The sequence below is a fragment of the Oncorhynchus mykiss genome, chromosome 17 (genome assembly GCF_013265735.2).
Source record: "Oncorhynchus mykiss isolate Arlee chromosome 17, USDA_OmykA_1.1, whole genome shotgun sequence".
Lineage (NCBI taxonomy): Eukaryota > Metazoa > Chordata > Actinopteri > Salmoniformes > Salmonidae > Oncorhynchus > Oncorhynchus mykiss.
Window position 1 is genome coordinate 77826010 of NC_048581.1, and position 26558 is coordinate 77852567.

Genomic DNA, 26558 nt, shown 5'->3' on the forward strand with positions numbered 1-26558 from the left:
AAATTGTGGGGGGAATACGATTTTTCATTTGCATTTATTTAGCCAGGATAGTCCACTCAGTAATACTTGCCACTGTTTTCCAGGGAGTCCTGGCTTCCATATAATCAATAAAACATATACAGCATACCCATTGGCATACATTCACAAGCACATCTAAAATCACATACACATCACACGCGGTAGCATACATACAAATCCAAGCACACATTACAACTATGTGTACTGCTCTTTTGAAGGCGGAAATGCTAGCTAGCTGTCATGTAGAGTCCAGCTTGTTCCAGAGCAATGGTCCAGATAACATTGTCCAGGAAGTTGATTTAATTCCACGTGGTTAGTTCTCTGGTCACACATCAGCTTCCACACTGTCTTTAGCTGGTCATATTTCCAGTTATAACAGAAATGGAGTGCATACATTTCTTAAAGCATAATTTTGTAAGGTGGTAAAACCTTAACTACAATGCAGCCATTCTCTCATTTGGTTTAGCTTACCTCTCCGGGCCGGATCTTGATATAGAAGTTACTCCTCTTGTAGGATATCTTGAGAATCTTTGGCCAGGCGAAGCGGTTGATCCTCAGGCGGTCGCGGTATATCAGGAGGCCGTTGGCACATACGCCCAGCATGATGTCAATCCCTTCTGAATCCTGGAGCAGCCAAGAGCCAGCATAGCAGAGTAGAGGATGATGAAAAGAGAGGAATAAGAGAGGGAAGGAGAGGAAATAAAGTAATATGTTGGTGTATAGGGTAAAATAAATCATCCTGCACAGTCACATAGGAACATAGACGCACAAAATGTCATATGTAACCAATAAAATCTCATAGTTTGAAACTGGATTAACATCTATGTTTTACACAATTCCATGTGGTTACAGCCTTAATTCCATGTGGTTACAGCCTTAATTCCATGTGGTTACAGCCTTAATTCCATGTGGTTACAGCCTTAATTCCATGTGGTTACAGCTTTAATTCCATGTGGTTACAGCCTTAATTCCATGTGGTTACAGCCTTAAATCCACGTGGTTACAGGGTTAAAACAGAAACAACTCAAAGTATCATCAAGTATTCCCACGGCTTGCTGGAACATTGTGAACTGCGGTGGAGCATTGTTCTAAGCAGCTCGCTCTGGCTCAGAGCATCATGAATTTGCGGCCAGTAAATTTGCGCCAGTAAATTTGAGGCCAGTAAATTTGCGCCCAGTAAATTTGCGCCCAGGCCTATATCAACGTTCTCAGGGCCTTTTCAAAAGTCCGAAATCAAAGTCAATATCTAGTGATCAGGCTGATGTAACAGCATACCTTGGCATGATGGAGATCCACCCCATACATGGATAGCTTCTTAGCATTTTCTAGGAAGTTGATTTCTGCGTCAGCTGGCGTCATACCCCTGAAACAAAAATACATCAACTCACACAGGAGAACACATTTAATATTTTAGAGTGGTAGGCCTGATATATCCATTCCCATGTCTCTTCCTCCACCTTTCGCCAAGAGCCAAGAGCTGTTGCCATGCCTGGACAGGGAGGGAGGAGACCCTGAGACTGGGGAAGTGTTGATAGTGTTGGCAAGGCCTCCATGTAGACAGCCATGACAGATGCCAGGGCAATGTGGTGGCATTTGTCAACATATGTATGGTGTGTTGTTGGACACTGTCTGAGTAGAGCTGTTTCAACAGGCTCCAATGTTTCCATATGAATGAGAGATGGAGATGAAACCAGTGGAGTAGTGGGGACTATTATGCAGGTATATGCTCTATACCCACTCAGTGGTCATTGCGTATACTCACTTCTTAATCCCCACTGATGCACATCAAAGTAGTTTAGTGGAGGTATACTCTGTGCCAATGATGTACTGTAGAACAATAGAGATATCATGCACAAAGTAACCTACACAAATGCAAAGCACATGAAATATATTCATGCGAGTCACACACATAGCCTGGTAGTTTCAGCGGAATACCATCTGTCAGGCAGCAAGAGTGCGCAGCTCTCAACTGGTAGGCACATGGAGCAGCTCACAGAAGAACGACATCGGTAGTTGGTAATGGAGGAAAGGAAAGATGTTTCAATGTATGATATCTACCAGTAAATGCTAACAAAGGCAACAATGGGTATGCAAACCAGGTATTGAAAAAGTTTGGTCCGAGTCTTGTGTGGTGGAGTCTAGGAATATGGCTTTGCTGTTCTGTTCAGGGACTTTACAAGACTACTATGAGCCAGGAGACGTCACGGCCGGCTCTAAAATGGTCCTGGGTAGAGGTGGCGCGAGGGAGTGCACAGGTAAGTGTGTTGCAAAAGGAGGAGAAAGTGAGAGAATGATAAAAGTAGAGAGAAGCTGAATTCAGAAAGTAACTTAAGTTGGAGTATTGTTGCAGAAATAGGACGTGCTAGTTCTGGAAAAGGATTGTTCCATACCACCGAATGACTGTCATTAACGTTGGCTACACATGCCTCTCCCTAATGTCAATATGCCTTGTCTACTGCTGTTAACATTAGTTATTATTGTCTTATTTCACTGTAGAGCCCCCAGCCCTGCCCAACATGCCTTAGATAGCTATTTTGTCCCACCCCCCACACATGTGGAGTCCTCACCTGGCTTAAATGGTGCCACCAGAGACACAACCGCTCTCATCATCACTCAATGCCTAGGTTTACCTCCACTGTACTCACATCCTACCATACCTTTGTCTGTACACAATGCCCTGAATCTATTCTATCACGCACAGATATCTGCTCCTTTTATTCTCTGTTCCCAAAGCACTAGACGACCAGTTCTTATAGCCTGTAGCCGTACTCTTATCCTGCTCCTCCTCTGTTCCTCTGGGGATGTAGAGGTGAACCCAGGTCCTGTAGCCCCCAGCACCACACCTATTCCCCAGGCGCTCTCACTTGTTGACTTATGTAACCATAAAAGCCTTGGTTTCATGCATGTTAACATCAGACGCCTCCTCCCTAAGTGTGTTTTATTCACTGCTTTAGCACACTCCGACAACCCTGATGACCTATCCGTGTCTGAATCCTGGCTTAGGAAGGCCACCAAAATCCATCCCCAACTACAACATTTTCCGACAAGATAGAACTGCCAAAGGGGGCGGAGATGCAATCTACTGCAGAGATAACCTGCAGAGTTCTCTCATACTATCCAGGTCTGTGCCCAAACAATTCGAGCTTCTACTTTAAAAAATCCACCTTTCCAGAAATAAGTCTCTCACCTTTGCCGCTTGTTATAGACACCCTCAGCCCCCAGCTGTGCCCTGGACACCATATGTGAATTGATTACCCCCCATCTATCTTCAGAGTTCGTACTGTTAGGTGACCTAAACTGGGATATGCTTAACACCCCGGCCGTCCTACAATCTAAGCTAGATGCCCTCAATCTCACACAAATTTACAAAGAAACCTTCCAGGTACAATCCTAAATCCGTAACCATGGGTGCCCTCATAGATATCATCCTAACCAACTTGCCCTCTATATACACCTCTGCTGTCTTCAACCAGGATCTCAGCGATCACTGCCTCATTGCCTGCGTCCGTAATGGGTCCACGGTCAAACAACCATGCCTAATCACTGTTAAACACACCCTAAAACACTTCAGCGAGCAGGCCTTTCTAATCAACCTGGCCAGGAAGAATATTGACCTCATCCTGTCAGTAAAGGATGCCTGGTTGCTCTTTAGAAGTGTTTTTCTCACCATCTTAAATAAGCACGCCCTGTCCAAAAAATGCAGAACTAAGAACAGATGTAGCCCTTGGTGCACCCCAGACTTGACTGCCCTTGAGAAGCACAAAAACATCCTGTGGCGTATTGCATTTGAATCGAATAGCTCCTGTGATATGCAACTGTTCAGGGAAGTCAAGAACCAATATACACAGTCAGTTAAGAATGCTAAGGCTAGCTTTTTCAAACAGAAATTTGCATCCTGTAGCACTAATTCCAAAAAGTTTTGGGACACTATAAAGTCCATGGAGAATAAGAGCACCTCCTCCCAGCTGCCCACTGCATTGAGGCTAGGAAACACTGTCACCACCGATAAATCCACGATAATCGATAATTTCAACAAGCATTTTTTTTACGGCTGGCCATGCCTTCCACCTGGCTACCCTTACCCCGGACAACAGCTCTGCACCCCCGCAGAAACTTACTGCCTCGCCTGGTTCACCTTCTCAGATAGAGTTCAGTGTGTCAAATTGGAGGGCCTGCTGTCCAGACCACTGGCAGCACTGGCAGTCTCTATGAGGGTGCCACAGGGTTCCATTCTCGGGCTGACTCTTTTCTCTGTATTTATCAATGATGTCGCTCTTTCTGCTGGTGACTATCTGATCCACCTCTACGCAGACGACACCATTCTGTATACCTCTGACCCCTCTTTGGACACTGTGTTAACTAACCTCCAAACAAGCTTCACTGCCATACAACTCTCCTTCCGTAGCCTCCAACTGCTCTTAAATGCAAGTAAAACTAAGTGCATGCTCTTCAACCGATTGCTGCCTCGCACCCTCCCGTCCGACTAGCATCACAACTCTGGACGGTTCTGACTTAGAACATGTGGACAACTACAAACACCTAGGTGTCTGGTTAGACTGTAAATTCTCCTTTCAGACTCACAATAAGCATCTCCAATACAAAATGACATCTAGAATCAGCTTCCTATTTTGCAACAAAGCCTGTCGTGTCTTTACTATCATTAAAATACTTTTAGTTTTTATCAAAGATTCTCTGTAATTAGTATTACGCGATTAAACTGATTAATCATGTAACTTTAATTCACTAGGAAGTCGGGGCACCAAAGAAAATATTCAGATTACAAAGTTATAATTTTCCTAATATAACTTTTCAGATATTTTCATATCTGATCAATAGTCTTCTGATTAATGAATTAAGATGAATGAATTAATGAATTAAGAACATTGTAAAATGTTGGTTATCTGCATGAACCCAGTCACCACTATGAGTCATCCATACATCAATTGTCTTAAAATCATTTATTTACTAAATAAGTAATTCACAGAAATGCATAAACAAACAATAGATAGTTACAAGGAAATGATAACGGAGTTTCCCTAGTGGGATAAACCGGCATCGCGGCTGTTTGGTGTACAAAAGGGATGTGGGGGTCGACTGAGATAAGACAACAAACAGTTGATAATTATAATAATTGAAATGCTAATCCTTTGCACATGAACGCTCACTCATTCGGGAACAATTGCAATCAATATATATATATTTACCGATCACTGTACCTGTACACAGCCCATCTGTAAATAGCACACCCAACTGCCTCATCCCATATTGTTTTTTGTTTTTTTTGCTCCCCAGTATCTCTACTTGCACATCATCATCTGCACATCTACCACTCCACTGTTAATGCTAAATTGTAATTATTTCACCTCTATGGCAAATTTATTGCCATAGACTTGTACATAGACTTTTCTATTGTGTTATTGACTGTTTATCCAATGTGTAACTTTGTGTTGTTGTTTTTGACGCACTGCTTGGCTTTATCTCGGCCAGGTAGCAGTTGTAAATGAGAACTTGTTCTCAGCTGGCCTACCTGGTTAAATGATTGGTTAAATATATCTAAAAAAAATAGTTCAATCGATGGAGCTAGCTACCAGCCAGAGTGATGTTACTGTAGCTAGTTACCCATCGGAGTGATGGACATCAAGGAATTGTTAATAACAGCTGTGAGTTGAAGTGATTTTGTTATAAAAGATTTCTGTGAAAGTGATTGAACTTTCTGTTTATGTTTTGAAAGAAGAGGACATTAAAGTTGTGGATTTTTCAGTTGTTTGACATTACATAGTAGTGCAAGTATAAGAAGGGACACTGTTGTTCCAAACACACCAAGACAGTCGTGAAGAGGGCACGACAAAGCCTATTCCCCCCCAGGAAACTAAAAATATTTGGCATAGGTCCTGAGATCCTCAAAAGGTTCTACAGCTACAACATCAAGAGCAGCCTGACTGGTTCCATCACTGCCTGGTACGGCAACTACTCGGCGTCTGACCGCAAGGCACTACAGAGGGTAGTGCGTACGGCCCAGTACATCACTGGGGCTAAGCTGCCTGCCATCCAGGACCTCTACACCAGGCGGTGTCAAAGGAAGGCCCTAAAAATTGTTAAAGACCCCAGCCACCCCAGTCATAGACTGTTCTCTCTACTACTGCATGGCAAGCTGTACCGGAGTGCCAAGTCTAGGACAAAAAGGCTTCTCAACATTTTTACCTCCAAGCCATAAGCCTCCTGAACAGGTAATCAAATAGCTACCCGGACTATTGCATTGTGTGCCTCCCCCCAACCCCTCTTTTTATGCTGCTGCTACTCTCTGTTTATCATATACGCATAATCACTTTAACTATACATTAATGTACATACTACCTCAACTGGGCCGACCAACCAGTGCTCCTGCACAGTGGCTAACCCGGCTATCTGCATTGTGTCCCACCCACCACCCGCCAACACCTTTTTTATGCTACTGCTACTCTTTGTTCATCATATATGCATAGTCACTTTAACCATATCTACATGTACATACTACCTCAATCAGCCTGACTAACCGGTGTCTGTATGTAGCCTCGCTACTTTTATAGCCTCACTACTGTATATATATAGCCTGTTGTTTTATTTTTTTACCTACCTATTGTTCACCTAATACCTTTTTTGCACTATTGGTTAGAGCCTGTAAGTAAGCATTTCACTGTAAGGTGAATGAATACCTGTTGTATTCAGCACACGTGACAAATAAACTTTGATTTGATTTGATTTGTTAATGTGAACATTCATGCCTAATTAGCCATTCAAAGGAGAAGAATATTACCATGACAACGTTGCAGACTACTTCTATTGTTTTAGTCTCTGCCAGCCCTCATACAGACTCCATGAACACAGTAACAGTTGTCATTCTTTATTTTTTGTTTGTTTATTTGTTTGTTATTGTGATATCTGAGATAAATGCCATTAGACTGCTAGGTTGTATGGCTATGTTTTCAATGGTTGTCTTCAAACTAGGCTACACATGCAGCTGAGGTAGATTACAGTAGGCTATTCTGTGAACTTTGAAATTATGCCTGTTGTGTTGTTGCCTAAAACAGACAATATATTTTCATTATTTTAAAGCATAATTGTCTTTTCTTTAGTACTGCCTTGGGGTAGGGGGCCTAACCTGTCTTAGGTATTGGGATGTATTGCAGGTGGATGCTCCATGCTATTAACCACATAATCTGAGTGAGTTATTTTTTTAACGTTTCACCCTATGCTATTAGGAAAGATGCCACTAATACTAAGTACTGTTGTGAGGTTAAATGTGTTGGACAATAGAGACGCAGCTCTGGTTGTTATCTGAGAAAAACCCTACAAAAACAGCTATTTTCTACCTGTTATACTTAGTTAAATCTTTGCGATGTGCAATTCAGTCAACATGCTCTGTTTGAATGAATATTTCTAAAGGCTTTCCCAAAAAACCTTCCCAATTAAATGCTAACTGCAAAGAACGTCTCCTGGCAGAATGATATCGTGATGATTTGTATCAATGGGAGGGCACTTGTTTTTCAAACTCTGCCATCGCATGTACTCTGTAGGCCAACATTGTTGTACAGTTGGCCTATAGAAACACCGCTAGCCAAACTGTCTCTTGATAGGTGCATAACTGAATTAAAGGGCAACTACACCCTCCCCCTCAAAAATTCCCAAATATCAAAAATGTTTTCCTGATATTGATTAAGAGCATTGTTGTGGACGAATGACATCATATTTTTATTTTTTATTTTTATTAAACCTGAAAAAACCTATAGGAAAACATAGAATTTTGAAACAGGGCGCTTTCCTTTGCCAGGCGGGCCGTTTGATCTGAGTATACCCATTTCTCCAGGCACCACTACACCACTGGATGTAACCACAATGGATTTACTACAAACATGCAACTGAAATAAATCTAACTGGGCCAAGAGCATTTATTCTGATCATGTGACCATAGTCATGGCCCTATCATTTTTCTGGTGGTCAGAAGATACTCTTGACCCTGACCATAACTCCTACCTGTAGTTACGATGGAGCTCCATGACCCTCTCCTCCAGCTCTCGCGTCTGATTGGGAGCGAAGCGGAAGTCACTGACGTAGTCGGGACCGTGGTCATCGGTGTCATAGTCTCCCAGCTCGGCCTGCACGGCATAGGAACCCAGCAGGGCGTGGGTCACGAAGGAGCAGGGCAGACGGCCTGACAACATGTCATCTCTCAGCTGAAGACACAGGTAGTACCTGTCATAAAAGAGAGAGAGGGGGGGGGGGGCAAGACAAGGGGAGAGGGACTAGTTCAAATAAGGTCTCACCAAAGGCAAGCTCCAATGAGAATGTTGAGGAGTTAATCCATAACAGCCAGTGGAACTCCAAATGTAGCTAAACCTGTAAATAGAGTATGTTTTTGAATCCTTTGCAGTGAAATATGCCCTGTAAATGATTACAATGGTAAAAAGTATTTCTGTACAAATGTTTGTTGTTTGACAGAGATAGTTCAATGTGAGAACTGATAATCATGAGAGACTTTGCGTGCTGCCAGTTTATATGTATGTACAGCATGTGTGTGTGTATATAAAAACAGTATGTGAGAATGCTATGGGGGCCTCTTCACACTGCTCTGCTGTACAACAGTACCTGGTGATGTCCTCTGTCAACTGGGAGGGGTCTGGAGGGTAGAACTTGACAGAGAAGGCAAAGTGCCAGGGAGCAGCTGAGGTGCGACACAGGAGATGTGATGAGTTTACTCCCCATGTGGACTGGACATGTATCACAAAGGTGTGAGTGACACACATGCAATAATAACAGTAGTAATAATAACAACCATAATAATAGTAATAATTAGGAGGGTGCTTATATTTGTCCTATTTCACACATGTACAAGTATGTATTAAAACACATGTGGGAATTGGTAATGTGCGTATCCCAACTCCCCCTGAGACACCCTCAGAGAGTGGGGTCACATGTATGACATGCCATAAAATCACCATAACATGTGTCACAATAAAGATCTATTTGTGTGAACAGGCTCCAGCAGCAGCATAGTAATACACTTATGTTAAACAAACTCATTATATCATCTTGCATAATGGGACTAAAGCTTCTGATTCTACTGCATAAGTATTTAGCAGGTTACCAACGTAATTAGACCAGTAAATAGCATCATTTTATCATTCCCATTGTATACGGCCTGATATACCACAGCTTTCAGCCAATCAGCATTCAGGAATCGAACCATGTGTGTGCTGCGTGTGGGCCGAGGATACTCACTGCGCATCTGCTTCTTGATCTCCTTGGAGGGGTCCAACCAATTCTGAAAGACATATAGGAGAGACAGAAAGAATTCCCAGGGGTCTCTGAGAGAAGTGGCTAATGCACACCCTGTTGCCACACACTCATTCACCCTGCAGCTCTAATTGCAGATGGTGATTCTAGTGAAAGTATTTGCATATGGTTCTATAGAAAGAGGAGGAGAGGGATGCAGGAGGAACCCTCCCCCATTGAGACTTTCAGCATGAGGAGATGAGAGTGGCAGGCCCAGCATCTGTTTGCCCATTGTGACAGTAAATGACCACCGGCCAGTTAATATCCTATCAGCTTGTATCACACCAGATCTGTACAATGACATCATTCAGCATGAGAGGCGCTGTTTCTGACACTCCTCCTGCTGCCTTGTGCTAATAAAACGTCCTCCTTCAACGCACACCCTCGTTTCCCTTGTGAAATCTCTCAGATCATTCCCTGCCCTTTGACAATGTGTACTGTTAATGTAGTTGAACGGGAAGAGTGAATATGCCTATTGCATGGTTAATAACGCAGACAGCCGTATGCCGAACCACAAACAGTGAACTTCCCAGCATCCCGAGCCTGAGTGGCACATCCCAGCTGCTGAGTAAGGCTGAAAGCTTTTTTGGCAGTCACTATCACTTCTGCCAGAGTGAAATCAGGAGTGGAAAAGGTTGAAACAGCACAGCAGTCTCCAACAACTTCTTTGGAAAACCACAAGTGTTCCTGACAACTTCAGAACACACAACCTGAAAAATAGACACACCTGCAAAAATACACACTAATAAACTGAGATCCAACCACAAACTCTCTCTCTTTCTCTCTCTCACACACACACACACACACCCCGGGTGAGGTCCATTTGCATTTGAGTAATTTAGCAGATGCTCTTCTCCAGAGCGAATTACAGTGCATTCATCTTAAGATAGCTAGGTGAATAAACCACATATCTTAGTCGTAGTAATTACAGTCATGGCCAAACGTTTTGAGAGTGAAACAAATATTAATTTCCACAAAGTCTGCTGCCTCAGTGTCTTTAGATATTTTTGTCAGATGTTACTATGGCATACTGAAGAATAATTACAAGCATTTCATAAGTGTCAAAGGCTTTTATTGACAATTACATGAAGTTGATGCAAAGAGTCAATATTTGCAGTATTGACCCTTCTTTTTCAAGACCCCTGCAATCCGCCCTGGCATGCTGTCAATTAACTTCTGGGCCACATCCTGACTGATGGCAGCCCATTCTTGCATAATCAATGCTTGGAGTTTGTCAGAATTTGTAGGGTTTGTTTGTCTACACGCCTCTTGAGGATTAACCACAAGTTCTCAATGGCATTAAGGTCTGGGGAGTTTCCTGGCCATGGACACAAAATATTGATGTGTTGTTCCCCAAGCCACTTAGTTATCACTTTTGCCTTATAGCAAGGTGCTCCATCATGCTGGAAAAGGCATTATTCGTCACCAAACTGTTCCTGGATGGTTGGGAGAAGTTGCTCTCGGAGGATGTGTTTGTACCATTCTTATTCATGGCTGTGTTCTTAGGCAAAATTGTGAGTGAACCCACTCCCTTGGCTGAGAAGCAACCCCACGCATGAATGGTCTCAGGATGCTTTACTGTTGGCATGACACAGGACTGATGGTAGCGCTCACCTTGTCTTCTCCGGACAAGCTTTTTTCCAGATGCCCCAAACAATTGGAAAGGGGATTTATCAGAAAAAATGACTTTACCCCAGCCCTCAGAAGTCCAATCCCTGTACCTTTTGCAGAATATCAGCCTGTCCCTGATGTTTTTCCTGGAGAGAAGTGGCTTCTTTGCTGCCCTTCTTGACACCAGGCCATCCTCCAAAAGTCTTTGCCTCACTGTGCGTACAGATGCACTCACACCTGCCTGCTGCCATTCCTGAGCAAGCTCTGTACTGGTGGTGCCCCAATCCCGCAGCTGAATCAACTTTAGGAGATGGTCCTGGTGCTTGCTGGACTTTCTTGGGCACCCTGAAGCCTTCTTCACAACAATTGAACCGCTCTCCTTGAAGTTCTTGATGGTCTGATAAATGGTTGATGTAGGTGCAATCTTACTGGCAGCAATATCCTTGCCTGTGAAGCCCTTTTTGTGCAAAGCAATGATGACGGTTTCCTTTCAGGTAACCATGGTTGACAGAGAACAATGATTCCAAGCACCACCCTCCTTTTGAAGCTTCCAGTCTGTTATTCAAACTCAATCAGCATGACAAAGTGATCTCCAGCCTTGTCCTCGTCAACACTCACACCTGTGTTAATGAGAGAATCACTGACATGATGTCAGCTGGTCCATTTGTGGCAGGGCTGAAATGCAGTGGAAATATTTTGGGGGGATTTGCATGGCAAAGAGGGACTTTGCAATTAATTGCAGTTCATCTGATCACTCTTCATAACATTCTGGAGTATATGCAAAATGCCATCATACAAACTGAGGCAGCAGTCTTTGTGAAAATTAATATTTGTGTAATTCTCAAAACTTTTGGCCACGACTGTACATTTTCCTCAATATATCAGCAAAGTCAGAGCTAGTAGGAAAGGGGGGGGGAATGACATGACTAGACTGACATGTCTTATTTCAGATACTATTAGAAGTGTTTCAGACATTTGAGAGTTTCGGACGTTTTCAAAAAATTGTCAGGGACTCCGCTGTCCTAGCATCAGGGGGAAGCTGGTTCAACCATTGGGGTACTAGGGCAGAGAAAAGCTTTGGTCCTCCAGTGTTAAATCAGCGTGCTAAACACATTAATAAGCAGCAGTAATTTATTATCCTCAAGAATCTATCTAACGTCGGCCTGGGCCAAAGATCACTCAATTACGAAAAAGGCCCTGGGTCTTTTGTCTCCTCTCTGTAGAGCACTCCATTAGTAATAACAACTGTTCTCACTGTTCTGCTACAAGTAGACTGCAGTCATAGTTCACAAAGCAATCATAAACACAATTAATGTTCTCCCAAATGGTGTGGAGATAATATTCTCAAGGAGAGGCAGAGAGGAGTGTCTGAGAACTATGTTTCTTGGAGCTTGGTGAGAGCCTGGTTATCCTAGGGTTATTTTGCATACAATCTTCCCATAACGCCCTGGGAATGGTTTCAGGATAGTTACTTGGCTTTGAAACATTCTCAGCACATTTAAAGCTGAAACCATGTTTCTTAGAGCTTGGTGAGAGTTTATGTACATTTTGCAGCAGGACCGTATTTATTTTCAAATATTAGTTTGATGATCCCTTTCCATAAAAACCAAGACTACTTTGCTTTCAATGACTTTGAGAAAACCCGGCCCACAAGACCCACTCTCATCACATCCCTCTCCCGAGTCTGAGAGCCCGGGGACTCACACTTTACCCGGGGGTGCGGCTTGGCCTGGCGGCGCTGAAATGAACATTCTCAAGGCCATCAAACTACTACGCTCTGAGATAGTTGAAATGAAAACGGAGGTAGTTGCAACAATTGAGGCCCGAATACAGGTTTCTGTTACTTTAAAAGCAGATCTAACCATCCTGTGGAATGAGACAGTGCCAGCAATCACATCAATCAAAACAACAACAAAGTTGCACACTACAACGATTGCAGCACTGGAGATCTCCGCAACCAATGTCTACGACTTAACCACCTGCCTGGAGGCTGACGTGAAACGCCTGGCTGTGGATTTCAAAAAGGTGCAGGAGAGTTGTATGAGTTTATTGGGATTCTCTCCCCACAATAATCTGAGACTGGTATCGGTCCAAGAGTCAGGGGAAATGCCTCGCGCCACGGATTTAATTTCTGGGCTGCTGAAGGATGGTCTTGCCTTAGATGAGAAGCCCCTGATTGATTGGGCTCACCGGTCGCTGCTCCCAAAGCCCCGGGATGGTGAGAGGCATAATTCTTTGAGTGCAATTTTTCCATGAGAAGATGGAGATTCTCTGACGAGCCCCCAATACCACTGAGCTTTCAAGTACAGAGCTTCTCCATCTACCAGGACTACTCCCCCACTGTTTCCAGGCTGCTCGCAGCTTTTGGACAGGCCAAATGACTGCTACGGACCATCCAGGTGTGAAGTATGGACTGCGATTCCTGGCCCGTTTATGGCTATCTCATAATGGTAAAGACTACACATTTGAGTCTCTGGATGAGGCTATGGCTCACATTCAACGTCACATCAAGAAGTCTTGAACTTGCTCATAGATCAGCAACTGTTGCTTGCGAACTGTGGATAAGCGGGACTGTGGGTTTAGGTTTAACACTGCACTCTCACAGACATACTGTGCGAAGAGAACATGTTCTATTTAGGCTTGTACCTCGTTTGTGAGGTTGAGTTCTAATGTTGTCATTCTGTCTTTTTAGTTTTTTTTCTGTACTTTTTCCAAATATCTTGCACCGTACATTATTACTCAGAGACAAGTTATTCTGGGGTTTTTGGGTACTCATTGCTTTTCCACTCTATGCTCTAATGACAGGGTTGTATCACGGGAGTGCTCAGGGTTGCCGAGATAATACGATCAAGAACATTTAATGGGACATCAAAGGGGTTAACAATCCCGTGAAGCGTAAGAGGGTGCTGACACAAATCAAAAAGGGTTTGAATGCAAATGTTGCATTTCTACATGAGACTCACTTGAGGACTGGTGAGCATTTTAGGATGCGTAGGGACTTGCTTATTTGTAGGTGACCAAATACTTATTTTCCACCATAATTTGCAAATAAATTCATAAAAAATCCTACAATGTGATTTTCTGGATTTTTTTTCTCATTTTGTCTGTCATAGTTGAAGTGTACACCTATGATGAAAATTACAGGCCTCTATCATCTTTTTAAGTGGGAGAACTTGCACAATTGGTGGCTGACTAAATACTTTTTTGCCCCACTGTATGTTCTGCTCTACCATAGGTCGTCTCTCAAAGCATACCTACGTGGCAAAATTATTTCTTATACAGCCAACCAAAACAAAGTTTGCTCTCAGCAACTTCAGGACCTGAACGAATCCATAGCCACATTGGATGAGAAGTATGCTACAGATCCTTCCCCTACAGATCCTTCCTCCAATCTGAAATTGATGAGCTTTCTACCAGGCAAGCTGAACAGTTACTCTTGCGAGCTCGATACAGAGTGTATGAACAAGGCGACAAGGCCAGTAAACACCTTGCACATCAGATCCGTAAATCTGAGGCCTCATGTTTAATCCCACAAATAAGGACCCTTATTTGTCTGTCTGTTGCCATCACATTTATACATAAAGAGATCAATGATCAATTCAAACAATTTTACTCTGCGCTATACACCTCTGAATATCCTCAAGACCCTTTGCTGATTGATTCATTCTTTAATGGCTTGAATATGCCTTCAATTGATACAGACACCCATGACTATCTAGAAGAAGAATTTACACCGGAGGAGATTGCAACAGCAGTGTCCGCAATGAAAAGTAGTAAATCACCGGGTCCGGACGGTTTTCCAACCAAATTTTACAGGACGTTTTCTGGTCTGCTTTGCCCATTCTCTTCTCGATTATTTGCAGAGTGCCTTAATACCTCACCTTAATACCCTACCGCCTAGTCTTTATCAGGCTTCAATTTCATTACTATTGAAGAAAAACAAAGACCCCCTGGAATGTGGATCCTATCGCCCAATCTCGCTTTTAAACTTACAAAATCCTAGCCAAGCTGTCAGCCATCTGTATGGACGGTTCACTGCACCAAGTAATACACTCTGACCAGACTGGCTTTGTGAGAAATAGGCATTTGTTTTTCAATATTAGACGCCTTATGAATATACTGTACTCCCCAGCATCGGGGGACGCGGAGATGGTGGTCTCACTTGATGCAGAAAAAGCTTTTCACCGTGTTGAGTGGGACTACCTAACAGCTGCCCTTTATAGATTTGGCTTTGGCCCCAAATTCATTGCGTGGATAAAGATTCTTTATTTTTCCCCCGTGGCTTTGGTACGGACTAACAACTTGTCCTCTGACTATTTTCCCTTGCACCGCGGATCCAGAGAGGGTTGTCCACTCTCCCCCCTGTTGTTTGCTTTGGCAATCGAGCCTCTCGCCATTGGACTATGCTCTAATGATGCCATTCAAGGTATAATCAGGACGGGCTTAGAGCAGAAAGTCTCGCTGTATGCTGACAACCTACTTTTGTTCATCTCTAACCTTGATACCTCATTGCCAACTGCCTTATCTGTTCTTAAAGAGTTTGGATCAATCTCAGTGTCAGATGTAAAACGGAACCAGCCACACTGTTGCATATGTTTTGGGGCTGTCATAAACAGTCAGGTTTCTGGGAATTAATATTTAAATGTTTCTCTGACATATATGACACTGTTATAGATCCCTCTCCCCTTACAGCCCTTTTTGGAGTACTGCCCATAGGTACCCCCCTGTCAAGAATCCAGTTGGACGCTGTTGCTTATACAACTCTTTTAGCTAGACAGCTAATACTACAGAACTGGAAGATGGCAGCTCCCCCATCTTATAAAAATTGGGTGAGAGATGTGTTGTGCTCTCTGAAACTAGAAAAAAATATATTCAATACACGTGGGAACCCCAAACTGTTTTATGAGGCTTGGGCTCCATTCCGGTCTTACTTTAAACAGTCCATCCAGTGATGGCATTCATATTAAAACAAAAATAAGTCTGTATTTGACTCCCCTGTGACTTAAGGTTTGGATGAGCATTTCTTTCTGTTTTTTTTTGGGGGGGGGGGCATTAAGGTTGATGATGTGCTTATTGATTGTGACCTGCGGATGCCTTATTCATCTTGCCGGTTAGAGACTATAATGTGAGCTTGTTTTGCCCTGTTTTTTTTTTACATTTTGTTCACACTTACATACAATTATTATATATTTTTTCTTCTTTTAAAGCATTGTAAATGTTATTTTTGGTCCAGTGGATGGTCGGTGGGTTTTCCATGACAGTCTGTGAGTGGTTGCATTTCTCCACCCCTATCACTTGACTGTTTACAGGAACAATGGTGAGGTGTTTGCTCTGTCCCTGTACTACAGATTGCTCTTTAACTTTTGTAGCCTTCTGCCCAGTGTGTTTAACTTCTCTAAAGTATGGTATCTTTAAAGCAATTTTTTTGTAGTATTTTTTCTAGTTGAGTATATATATTGTTTTGTGTTGTCTTGTGTATAAAACTGAATAAACAAAGTGTTATAGGGCTGTCATTCCCATTGAAAGGAAGTCTAAGAAAAGGTAGATCTGTTCTATGTGTGCTATTTCTATGCTTCCCATTCTTAAGTTTCGTTTTGGCGTCAAAAGACTGAAAATACAATATTTTTTGGTTATGGAACAGGTACTTCACAGCAGTTTAGATGGTACAATAATTATCTACACTATGCTTCCTTGTTTTGTCACATAACCTGGAATTAGGCAAACTAATAGAATATTTGCAACCAGGAAACGGCGAAGGAATTCTGCATAGTGCATCTTTAAGAAATTGACAAAATAACATTATTTTACAGAACATTACTTTAACAGAACATTTCCTAAAAGTTCAAACATAGTTACCTTGAATTACATTTTTGGTAATGGTTCTAGGCACTGGTGCAACACTGTTTCTCTGGGTCCCCAGCAAGGTCGGAGTTCAATGCAACAGCATACTTTATATATTATATAAAATAATTCAACTGGTGTACTTCAGAGTAACGTTTCCTACAAGTTCCCTCATGGTTCCATTTAAAGTCATGTTCCCAAATTGTTCCAAGAACATTAAGAAAACTTCCCATAAAATATCACAAGAAAACTATAGTAACATTCAAAGAACATTCTAAGAATGTTATGTAAAAACATACACAGTACATTCCCTTTTCAGCATCAACTAAACACCCTCTATCTTATTGTGTTTAGTTTTGTTGGCCACACCTGATCTTAATGAGTGCTTGTTTCCTTTTAAATTGGGTCTGTTTAAATAGACTACAATGAACAGCTTTGTATGAATATAAAAAAACATGGCATGCTATCTCCATCCTTGAATCTCAAATCAAATCAAATCCAATTTTATTTGCCACATACACATGGTTAGCAGATGTTAATGCGAAATTCTTGTGCTTCTAGTTCTGACAATGCAGTAATAACCAATGAGTAATCTAACCTAACAATTCCAAAACTACTTCCTTATACACACAAGTGTAAAGGGAGAAAGAACATGTACATAAAGATATATGAATGAGTGATGGTACAGAACGGTATAGGCAAGATGCAGTAGATGGTATCGAGTACATTATATACATATGAGATGAGTAATGTAGGGTATGTAAACAAAGTGGCATAGTTTAAAGTGGCTAGTGATACATGTATTACATAAAGATGCAGTAGATGATATAGAGTACAGCATATACATATACATATGAGATGAGTAATGTAGGATATGTAAACATTATATTAAGCAGCATTGTTTAAAGTGGCTAGTGATATATTTTTACATCAATTTCCATTATTAAAGTGGCTGGAGTTGAGTCGGTGTGTTGGCAGCAGCCACTCAATGTTAGTGGTGGCTGTTTAACAGTCTGATGGCCTTGTGCATCTCAGTGATTTATTGTGCCACAATATTTTGTATGATTTATGCCTAAGCAAATCAAATTAATTTCCATGTATCTTATCTGTGCTTGGAGTTCAAAACAATTAACCTGAGCTAGCAGTGTCCCTGCAACCTAAAATTGTATGTTCCCAGAACAGACTAAATGTTCACTTCTGTTTTCAGAACATCTAAAAAAACGTTAAGTTTTACCGGACAGGAAACTTATGACTTCATTCCAAAAACAAATTGGAACCCAAAAACGTACATTCAAACAAATTCAAATTAACCATGGAATGTGCCAGCTGGGAAGGACATTTTAATCACATATTGTTTGGCTGAGAGTCACTGAGGACCCCAGACAGTATAGGCTACCATGAGATAAGCCTGATATTGAAGAGGAGACCTACCTGCTCTCAGAGGTACCTATGCTGTGAGAAATAACATCTTTCAGCATTTACCTCTATTGTTTCAGACTCTCTCACACATAAACACACATGCACGCACACACCACACACAGAAACACAATTTATTCTCTTCTCCAGACAGAACTGGCTCCAAAACCTCAACCGTTTGTGACAAATCAGATCACAACATGTTGTTCTGTAACTGCTACAGTTTTTTTTAATTGCTCTGGTACACTACATGACCGAAGGTATGTGGACACCTGCTCGTCGAATGTCTCATTCCAAAATCATGGGCATTAATATGGAATTGGTTCCCCCTTTGCTGCTATAATAGCTTCCACTCTTCTGGGAAGGCTTTCCACTAGATGTTGGAGCATTTCTGCAGGGACTGTTGGGCGATTAGACCTGGCTCGCAGTTGGCGTTCCAATTCATCCCAAAGGTTTTTGATTGGGTTTAGGTCAGGGCTCTGAGCAGCCCAGTCAAGTTCTTCCACACCGATCTCGACAAACTATTTCTGTATGAACCTTGCTTTGTGCACCGGGGCAATGTCATGCTGAAACAGGAAAGGCCTTCCCCAAACTGTTGCCACAAAGTTGGAAGCACAGAATCTTCTAGAATGTCATTGTATGTTGTAGCGTTAAGATTTCCCTTCACTGGAACTAAGGGGCCTAGCCTGAACCATGAAAAATAGCCCCAGATCATTATTCTTCCTCTGCCAAACTTTACAGTTGGCACTATGCAGTTGGCAGAATGCAGGTAGCGTTCTCCTGGCATCCACCAAACCCAGATTTGTCCGTCGGACTGCCAGATGGTGAAGAGTGATTCATCACTACAGAGAATGCGTTTCCAATGCTCCAGAGTCCAATGGCGGCGAGCTTCACACCACTACAGCCGACGCTTGGCATTGCGCATGGTGATCTTATGCTTGTGTGCGGCTGCTTGGCTATGGAAACCAATTTCATGAAGCTCCTGACAAACAGTTTTTGTGCTGAAGTTGCTTCCAGAGGCAGTTTGGAACTCGGTAGTGAGTGTTGCAACCGAGGACAGACTATTTGTACGCGCTACGCATTTCAGCACTTGGCGGTCCCATTCTTTGAGCTTGTGTGGCCTACCATTTCGCGGCTGAGCCATTGTTGCTCCTAGACTTTTCACCTTCACAATAACAGCACTTACAGTTGACCGGGGAAGATCTAGCAGGGCAGAAATTTTACAAACTGATTTGTTGGAAAGGTGGCATGTTATGACTGTGCCACGTTGAAAGTCACTGAGCTCTTCAGTAAGGCCATTCTACTGCCAATGTTTGTCTATGGAGATTGCATAGCTGTGTGCTCAATTTTATACACACGTCAGGAATGGGTATGGCTAACTTTGTATATATAATATATATAGTGTAATTCACCTATTACAAACAGCCTATGTGAATGCAGCCGTTCGCACAACTGTCTTACCAAAATAATGCAAACTAAATGCTGAAAGTAAGGCTACCAGTTTCAGCATTTAGTTTGCATTATTTTGGTAAGACAGTTGTGCGAACGGCTGCATTCACATAGGTTGTTTGTAATAGGTGCAAACAAAATGACTTAATAGCAGTTTGGTTTAGAATTCTGCGAATTCGAACAGAACAAAACAGTGGTACCAAGTCATACAGAAGGCCTAGTAAATAAAATATCTGATCAATAAAGGCATGACAGAATCTATATTTAGGCTAGTTAAATTAACAATAAGCAAACTCAGTAAACAAAAAGCAAATTTACCAAATAAATAGGCTTATATATATGTCCCCTTCAGAAACACATTGTGATATGGCAAAATACACTTCAGTGAATCAAAATCCACCCACGTAATCAATTAAGCAATGCCAGCCTAACATAAATATGTTCCCAATACGTACAGTTCCATTTACAACCACGAAACCCAATAGCCTACCAATAAAACCGTAATAGAATGGATCTATTTCTATGATGAAACACACCGATATGTAGCTATACCCAGGGTATAGCATTTGGGTTATTGAATTGGAATTATATTGAATTCCATTTATATCACGCTATACCACAATAAACATAAAAGTGCAAATGGTTTTGAACAAGAAGCTGGCGCAAAATCACCGCTGCGCTCTATCAAATAAAATAAAATTTTAATGGTCACATACACATGGTTAGCAGATGTTAATAGTTCCGACCATGCAGTAATATCTAACAAGTAATCTAACAATTTCACAACAACTACCAGTGTAAGGAATGAAAAATAAATAAATAAAAAATAAATATAATAAAAAATAAAAAAAAATAAAAAACATGTGCATATACTGTACATATATGGATGAGCGATGGCCGAACAGCATAGGCAAGATGCAGTAGATGGTATAGAGTACAGTATATACATTTGAGATGAGTAATATATGATATGTAAACATTATATAAAGTGTCATTTTTTTAAAGTGGCTAGTGATACATTTATTACATCCACATTTTTATTATTAAAGTGGCTAGACATTTGAGTCAGTATGTTGGCAGCTGCCACTCTATGTCAGTGATGGCTGTTTAACAGTCTGATGGCCTTGAGATAGAAGCTGTTTTTCAGTCTCTCGGTCCCAGCTTTGATGCACCTGTACTGACCTTGGCTTCTGGATGATAGCGGGGTGAACAGGCAATGGCTCGGATGGTTGTTGTCCTTGATGATCTTTTTGGCCTTCCTGTGACATCGGGTGGTGTAGGTGTCTTGGAGGGCAGGTAGTTTGCCCCCGGTGATGCGTTGTGCAGACCTCACTACCCTCTGGAGAGCCTTACGGTTGTGGGCGGAGCAGTTGCCATACCAGGCGAAGATATAGCCCGAAAGGATGCTCTCGATTGTGCATCTGTAAAAGTTTGTGAGTGTTTTTGACGACAAGCCAAAATTCTTCAGCCTCCTGAGGTTGAAGAGGCGCTGTTACGACTTCTTCACCACGCTGTCTGTGGGGTTGGACCATTTCAGTTTGTCCGTGATGTGTACGCCGAGGAACTTAAATCTTTCCACCTTCTCCACTACTGTCCGGTCGATGTGGATAGGGGGGTCCTTTGTTTTGGTGACTTCGAGTGTGAGATTGTTTTCCTGACACCACACTCCGAGGGCCCTCACCTCTTCCCTTTAGGCCGTCTCGTCATTGTTGGTAATCAAGCCTACCACAGTAGTGTCTTCTGCAAACTTGATGATTGAGTTGGAGGCGTGCATGGCCACATAGTCATGAGTGAACAGGGAGTACAGGAGAGGGCTGAGAACGCACCCTTCTGGGGCCCCAGTGTTGAGGATCAGCGGGGTGGAGATGTTGTTTCCTACCCTCACCACCTGGGGGCAGCCCTCTCTCTATCCCAGTCTGCTGTCCCCACATGCTTCAAGATGTCCACCATTGTTCCTGTACCCAAGAAAGAAAGGTAACTGAACTAAATGACTATTGCCCCGTAGCTCTCACTTCTATCATCACAAAGTACTTTGAGAGACTAGTCAAGGATCATATATCACCTCTACCTTACTTGACACCCTAGACCCACTTCAATTTGCTTACCGCCCCGTTAGATCCACAGACGATGCAGTTGCAATCGCACTGCCCTATCCCATCTGGACCTGAGGAATAACTATGTAAGAATGCTGTTCATTGACTATAAATAAGCATTCAACACCATAGTACCCTCCAAGCTCATCATTAAGCTCAAGGCCCTGGGTCTGAACCCCACCCTGTGCAACTGGGTCCTGGACTTCTTGACGGGCCGCCCCCAAGGTGGTGAAGGTAGGAAACAACACCTCCACTTCTCTGATCCTCAACACTGGGGCCCCACAAGGATGAGTGCTCACTCCCCTCCTGTACTTACTCCCTGTTCACCCATGACCCCCCCCCCCCCCCCCCCTATCCACATCGAGAAGACCACAGTGGAGAAGGTGGAAAGCTTCAAGTTCCTCAGCGTACATAACACGGACAAACTGAAATGGTCCACCCACACAGACAGTGTGGTGAAGAAGGTGCAACAGCGCCTCTTCAACCTCAGGAGGCTGAAGAAATTTGGATTGGCACCTAAAACCCTCAACTTTTACAGATGCACAATTGAGAGTATCCTGTTGGGCTGTATCACCGCCTGGTACGGCACCTGCACCGCCCGTAACCTCAGGGCTCTCCAGAGAGTGGTGCGGTCTGTCCAACGGATCACTGGGGGCAAGGAACCTGCCCTCCAGGACATCTACAGCAACCGATGTCACAAGAAGGCCAAAAAGATTATCAAGGACAACAACCACCCGAGCCACTGTCTGTTCACCCCGCTTTCATCCAGAAGCCAAGGTCCCTACAGGTGCATCAAAGCTGGGACCGAGAGACTGAAAAACAGCTTCTATCTCAAGGCCATCAGACTGTTAAATAGCCATCACTAGCACATTAGAGGCTGCTGCCCTATAAACATAGACTGGCCACTTTAAAAATGGAACACTAGTCACTTTAATAATGTTTACATATTTTTCATTACTCATCTCATATTTATACTGTATTCTATCCTATTCTACCTATTCTATCTTAGCGTGTGCCGCTCTGACATTGCTCACCCAAATGTTTAGATATTCTTAATTCCATACCTTTACTTTAGATGTGTGTGTATATTTGTGAAATTGTTATATATTACTTGTTAGATATTACTGCACTGTTGGAGCTACAAACACAAGCATTTCACTACACCCGCAATAACATCTGCTAAACACACGTATGTGACAAATACAATTTGATTTGATTTAACCTGGGCTGGCTCCTCTGTTTCAAAATCATCAGAAACAGTCGCTGGAGGGGGATGTGGAGCCATTATCCTGATGGTGCTTGTGGAAGGGTGGGGAGGATCTGCACGTGGAGCTAGCTGGAGCTCAGCAGGCATCATGGTGGTTTGATGCTGTTGCTGCTGCTGCTCATTGCTCTCCTTCTCCTTTTGGCTTTGCTTGGGTACTTTGGCGAAGCCAATTTCCGATATACATCATGGCATATTATCTGGTTCAAGCTTGGTAAATAGGCTAAGGCTAATACTCAGGAGTTGGAACCAGTTCATGGAACAGAACCAAAAACCGTAAAATAAACATGTTTTTCAAGGAACAGAAACAGAAATGAAAGTGATCAAAACTGTTCCGGAACAGAACCGTTATTTTAAAAAATGGGAACTGATTAGTAACATTATTTTACGTTCTAGGCCTTTTTTTCTAGTCCCACAAAGTAACCAAATAAAGCGCCTACGCAAAGCTCTGACTGTCACTGAGAAACTTATTTTCAGCCTGCCAGCTGAAAATCTTTGTCGGTTTGTGGGTGTTTAGGCCATCTGCCCCTCCCTCCTCCAAAGACTACTATGACGTTACAAGCATGATTCAGAAGATAGTGAATGGATTAACATTTTCAACACTAGTTAAGGATACTATACGCCTAGTTATCACGTTATATCTTGGATTTATCAACTACAAAAAGGTAAGACGTGTTTTTAATTCTGGTGCAGCTGTGCACACAAGCTTGTTAGCTAGCTAGCTCAAAGGACATAAAAAGTTCCTTAATAGAAGCTGTTACTCCTAGGTATAATTCTGTGAACTTAATTCAGATAATTCATGTCATAATAAGATGTCCAGCACTTCAAGCCTACCTCCTCAACCCTCTCCTCCTCAACAGATTTTGCAACAACCTTGTCACTCAATCATTTGGTATTTTTTGCTATTTTTATATAGGGACATAAAACTTAAACTGAGGCGGCATAAGTTTCAATTGAGGGGGCTAGGCCCTCTTTTCCCCCTCGTGGAGCTGGGCCTGCATTACATACCTTGCCTGTGGTTGAGGTGTACAGAGGTAAGGTAAACCCAAAACACACATCCTCAAAACAACCCTACTACCAGCTAACTGACTGTCATGACCATTCAGTTCTGTCTCAGTGCCAAATCTTAGCCAGTGGCGTAATAACTAATTACATCCATTCTAGTACAATTACCCTTCCTGGTGTCGTTTGGAGAGTCAACAGACATCAGAGGAGCACTAGTCAGCCTTTCTAATGTAGGCTATGATGATGAAGTGTTCAAATGTTTTCTAAGGAGTTTAGAGTGCCATGTTTTCACCATTGCCAGTTTAGGGTGCCATGTTTTCTGATGTTTCCTCCTCCAGCTATGTCATCTGTTATTATGATTTTTCTGAAGACAGTACTTCATGAGAGGAAGAAGTAAGAATGGGGGATAAAGAGAGCAGGGGAGGAAAGGAGGAAAAAAGAGCAGGAGTGGTAAATTAATGGTCACAGCATCTCCATGACAAAGCACTGACCTTTTGGCTTTCTGCATCGCTGTACATCAGGCCAAAGTAGTCCTTCTCCAGCAGGTTGAGGTGCTCACACACCATGTCCAGCAAGGCCTGTCCTTTGCAGTGCTTCTGCAGAAACACCCACACAAACACACGTGCCACAAATAAAGTGTTATTTAATCAAGGGTCAGGTGATTTCTGACCATGTGACCTGGTCTCACTAATTAAAGCATTACGGCACACCATACAAAAATGTACCATGGTACTACTATGGTACTTTCATTCATACCATGGTACTACTCATTTCACTTATACCATGGTATAGTCTGAATCATGATGGTACTACAATGGTATTGCCATTATACCTAAATATTACTATGGTACTGCATAATTTATACCATGGTATAAATCTGAATCATGGAAATGTACCATGGTTTTAGCTTTCAATTATGATGTTACTGCCATGCACCTAAATAATACCATGGTATTGCATCATTCATAACACGGTAGACGTGGATCCTGGAAATACCATGGTTTTAACCGGCATCCTACATTATACCACGGTAACTCACAATTATGATAAATGGTACCAATAATTATCATATGGTACCATCTTTATTAATTGTCTGTTACCATAGCACAATGGCAGTCTAATACATTAAATAAATAAAAACAAGGTCAAAAGAGTTTGGTTGGTATTATATTGATGAATTTATATACCAGTATGGGAACGTTTTTGATAAAGTTAGAGGCAGGAAGTACTGTTGGTCCAAATGTGTCTGTAACATCAAAGAAAAAGGGAAATAGGGGTAATACTTTCTGTATTAATAGTACCGTTTTTTTGCTCATCTTTGGGTTCCCTTTTTTGCCAACCTTAAATGTGGGAGAATGTAAAATATATGGTAGCCTAATCCGTGGTATTTTGTAATAATTTACTGTATTTATAGTCAAGGGGTGTTGCGCTTGTTTCGGCCCATAGAGGGAGCTGCTCGCTCTAGGGGTTGCATCACGTGCTCTCACTCTCACGCTAACCTGCCTAGTAAATGAGTCAGTTGAATGAGAGAGCCAACTGAAAAGAGAAGCACCAGATAAATGTAATATTTTAAACATTATCATCACGGTGAGCAATTGTAAAGCATGCGAAACACCCAGTTACGCGGAGTGTAATGATATAATATATTTTTTTATGATGTTTGGATAGTTGAATTAATTTATAAAAATCTGTTAGCATAGAAGCTAACGTCGGCTAAAGTTAGCGCCAGTCAAGCTAGCTTGTCGTAATCATGGCAACAGGACAAACTCCCTTCATTCTTCTCACCATACCCTATCCAGGTCCCAAGGTTTAAAAGGATATACTATGCTACTAGACCATGTGTGTTGTGGTTTTCACTATGAGCTAAAGGGGTTTAAAAGGGTACTAGGCCTACGCCTTTCCATTGCAGAGCGAGTAGTCAATGTTGCATTATGTGAGTACCATAAATTACTTTGTTTTTGGTCACTTTACCTGAAAAATGGTGAGACACAGACAATCATAATACATTGTAAACAACTACCATGCATTCATGTGTCACTACATGCTGCTAGTACAAAAACATGGTATTTTTTCATTGTACTACCATGATTCATTTTTGTACCATGGTAGCTAGTACAATTTTAAGAAATAGGGTTTTTTGGTCACTGCCTTGGCAGGAAAAGTACTGTTGCAATACCATGGTAATTTCCTGCCATGGTAGTACAATGAAAAAACTACCATGGTACTATCATGTTTTTTTGGTCAGTACCATGGCAGGAAAATACCATGGTATTGCAACAGTACCATGGTATTTTCCTGCTATGGTAGTGATCAAAAAAACATGATAATACCATGGTATTTTTTTCATTGTACTACCATGGTACATTTTTGAAATGGACTGCATGGTTTTGTTGACAAGCACACATTTGTATTACTGGAATTACGTTTCTTAGAGTGTCATGTAACTTCAAATGTATCAACACAACAGAATGTGTCTCTCCCCAACATCATCCCCAACCAGATAGGGAAGCCATCTTGACACCAGCTACTATCTATTGTTGTCTACAGACTAT

General features: G+C 42.1%; 1 protein-coding gene across 10 annotated transcripts in view; it reads right to left on the reverse strand.

Annotated features, from left to right (window-relative positions):
- The window catches only part of LOC110494609 (band 4.1-like protein 1), a 185058-nt gene that overhangs the window by 54609 nt on the left and 103891 nt on the right, over positions 1-26558 (reverse strand). For all 10 annotated transcript variants that reach the window (XM_036950702.1, XM_036950700.1, XM_036950706.1 and 7 more), the window contains exons 4-9: positions 24498-24602; positions 9274-9316; positions 8641-8716; positions 8029-8247; positions 1294-1381; positions 490-642 (exon numbers count right to left, since the gene is read on the reverse strand). In XM_036950702.1, the coding sequence (XP_036806597.1) occupies positions 490-642; positions 1294-1381; positions 8029-8247; positions 8641-8716; positions 9274-9316; positions 24498-24602 (684 nt within the window). The remainder of the gene's footprint in view (positions 1-489; positions 643-1293; positions 1382-8028; positions 8248-8640; positions 8717-9273; positions 9317-24497; positions 24603-26558) is intronic.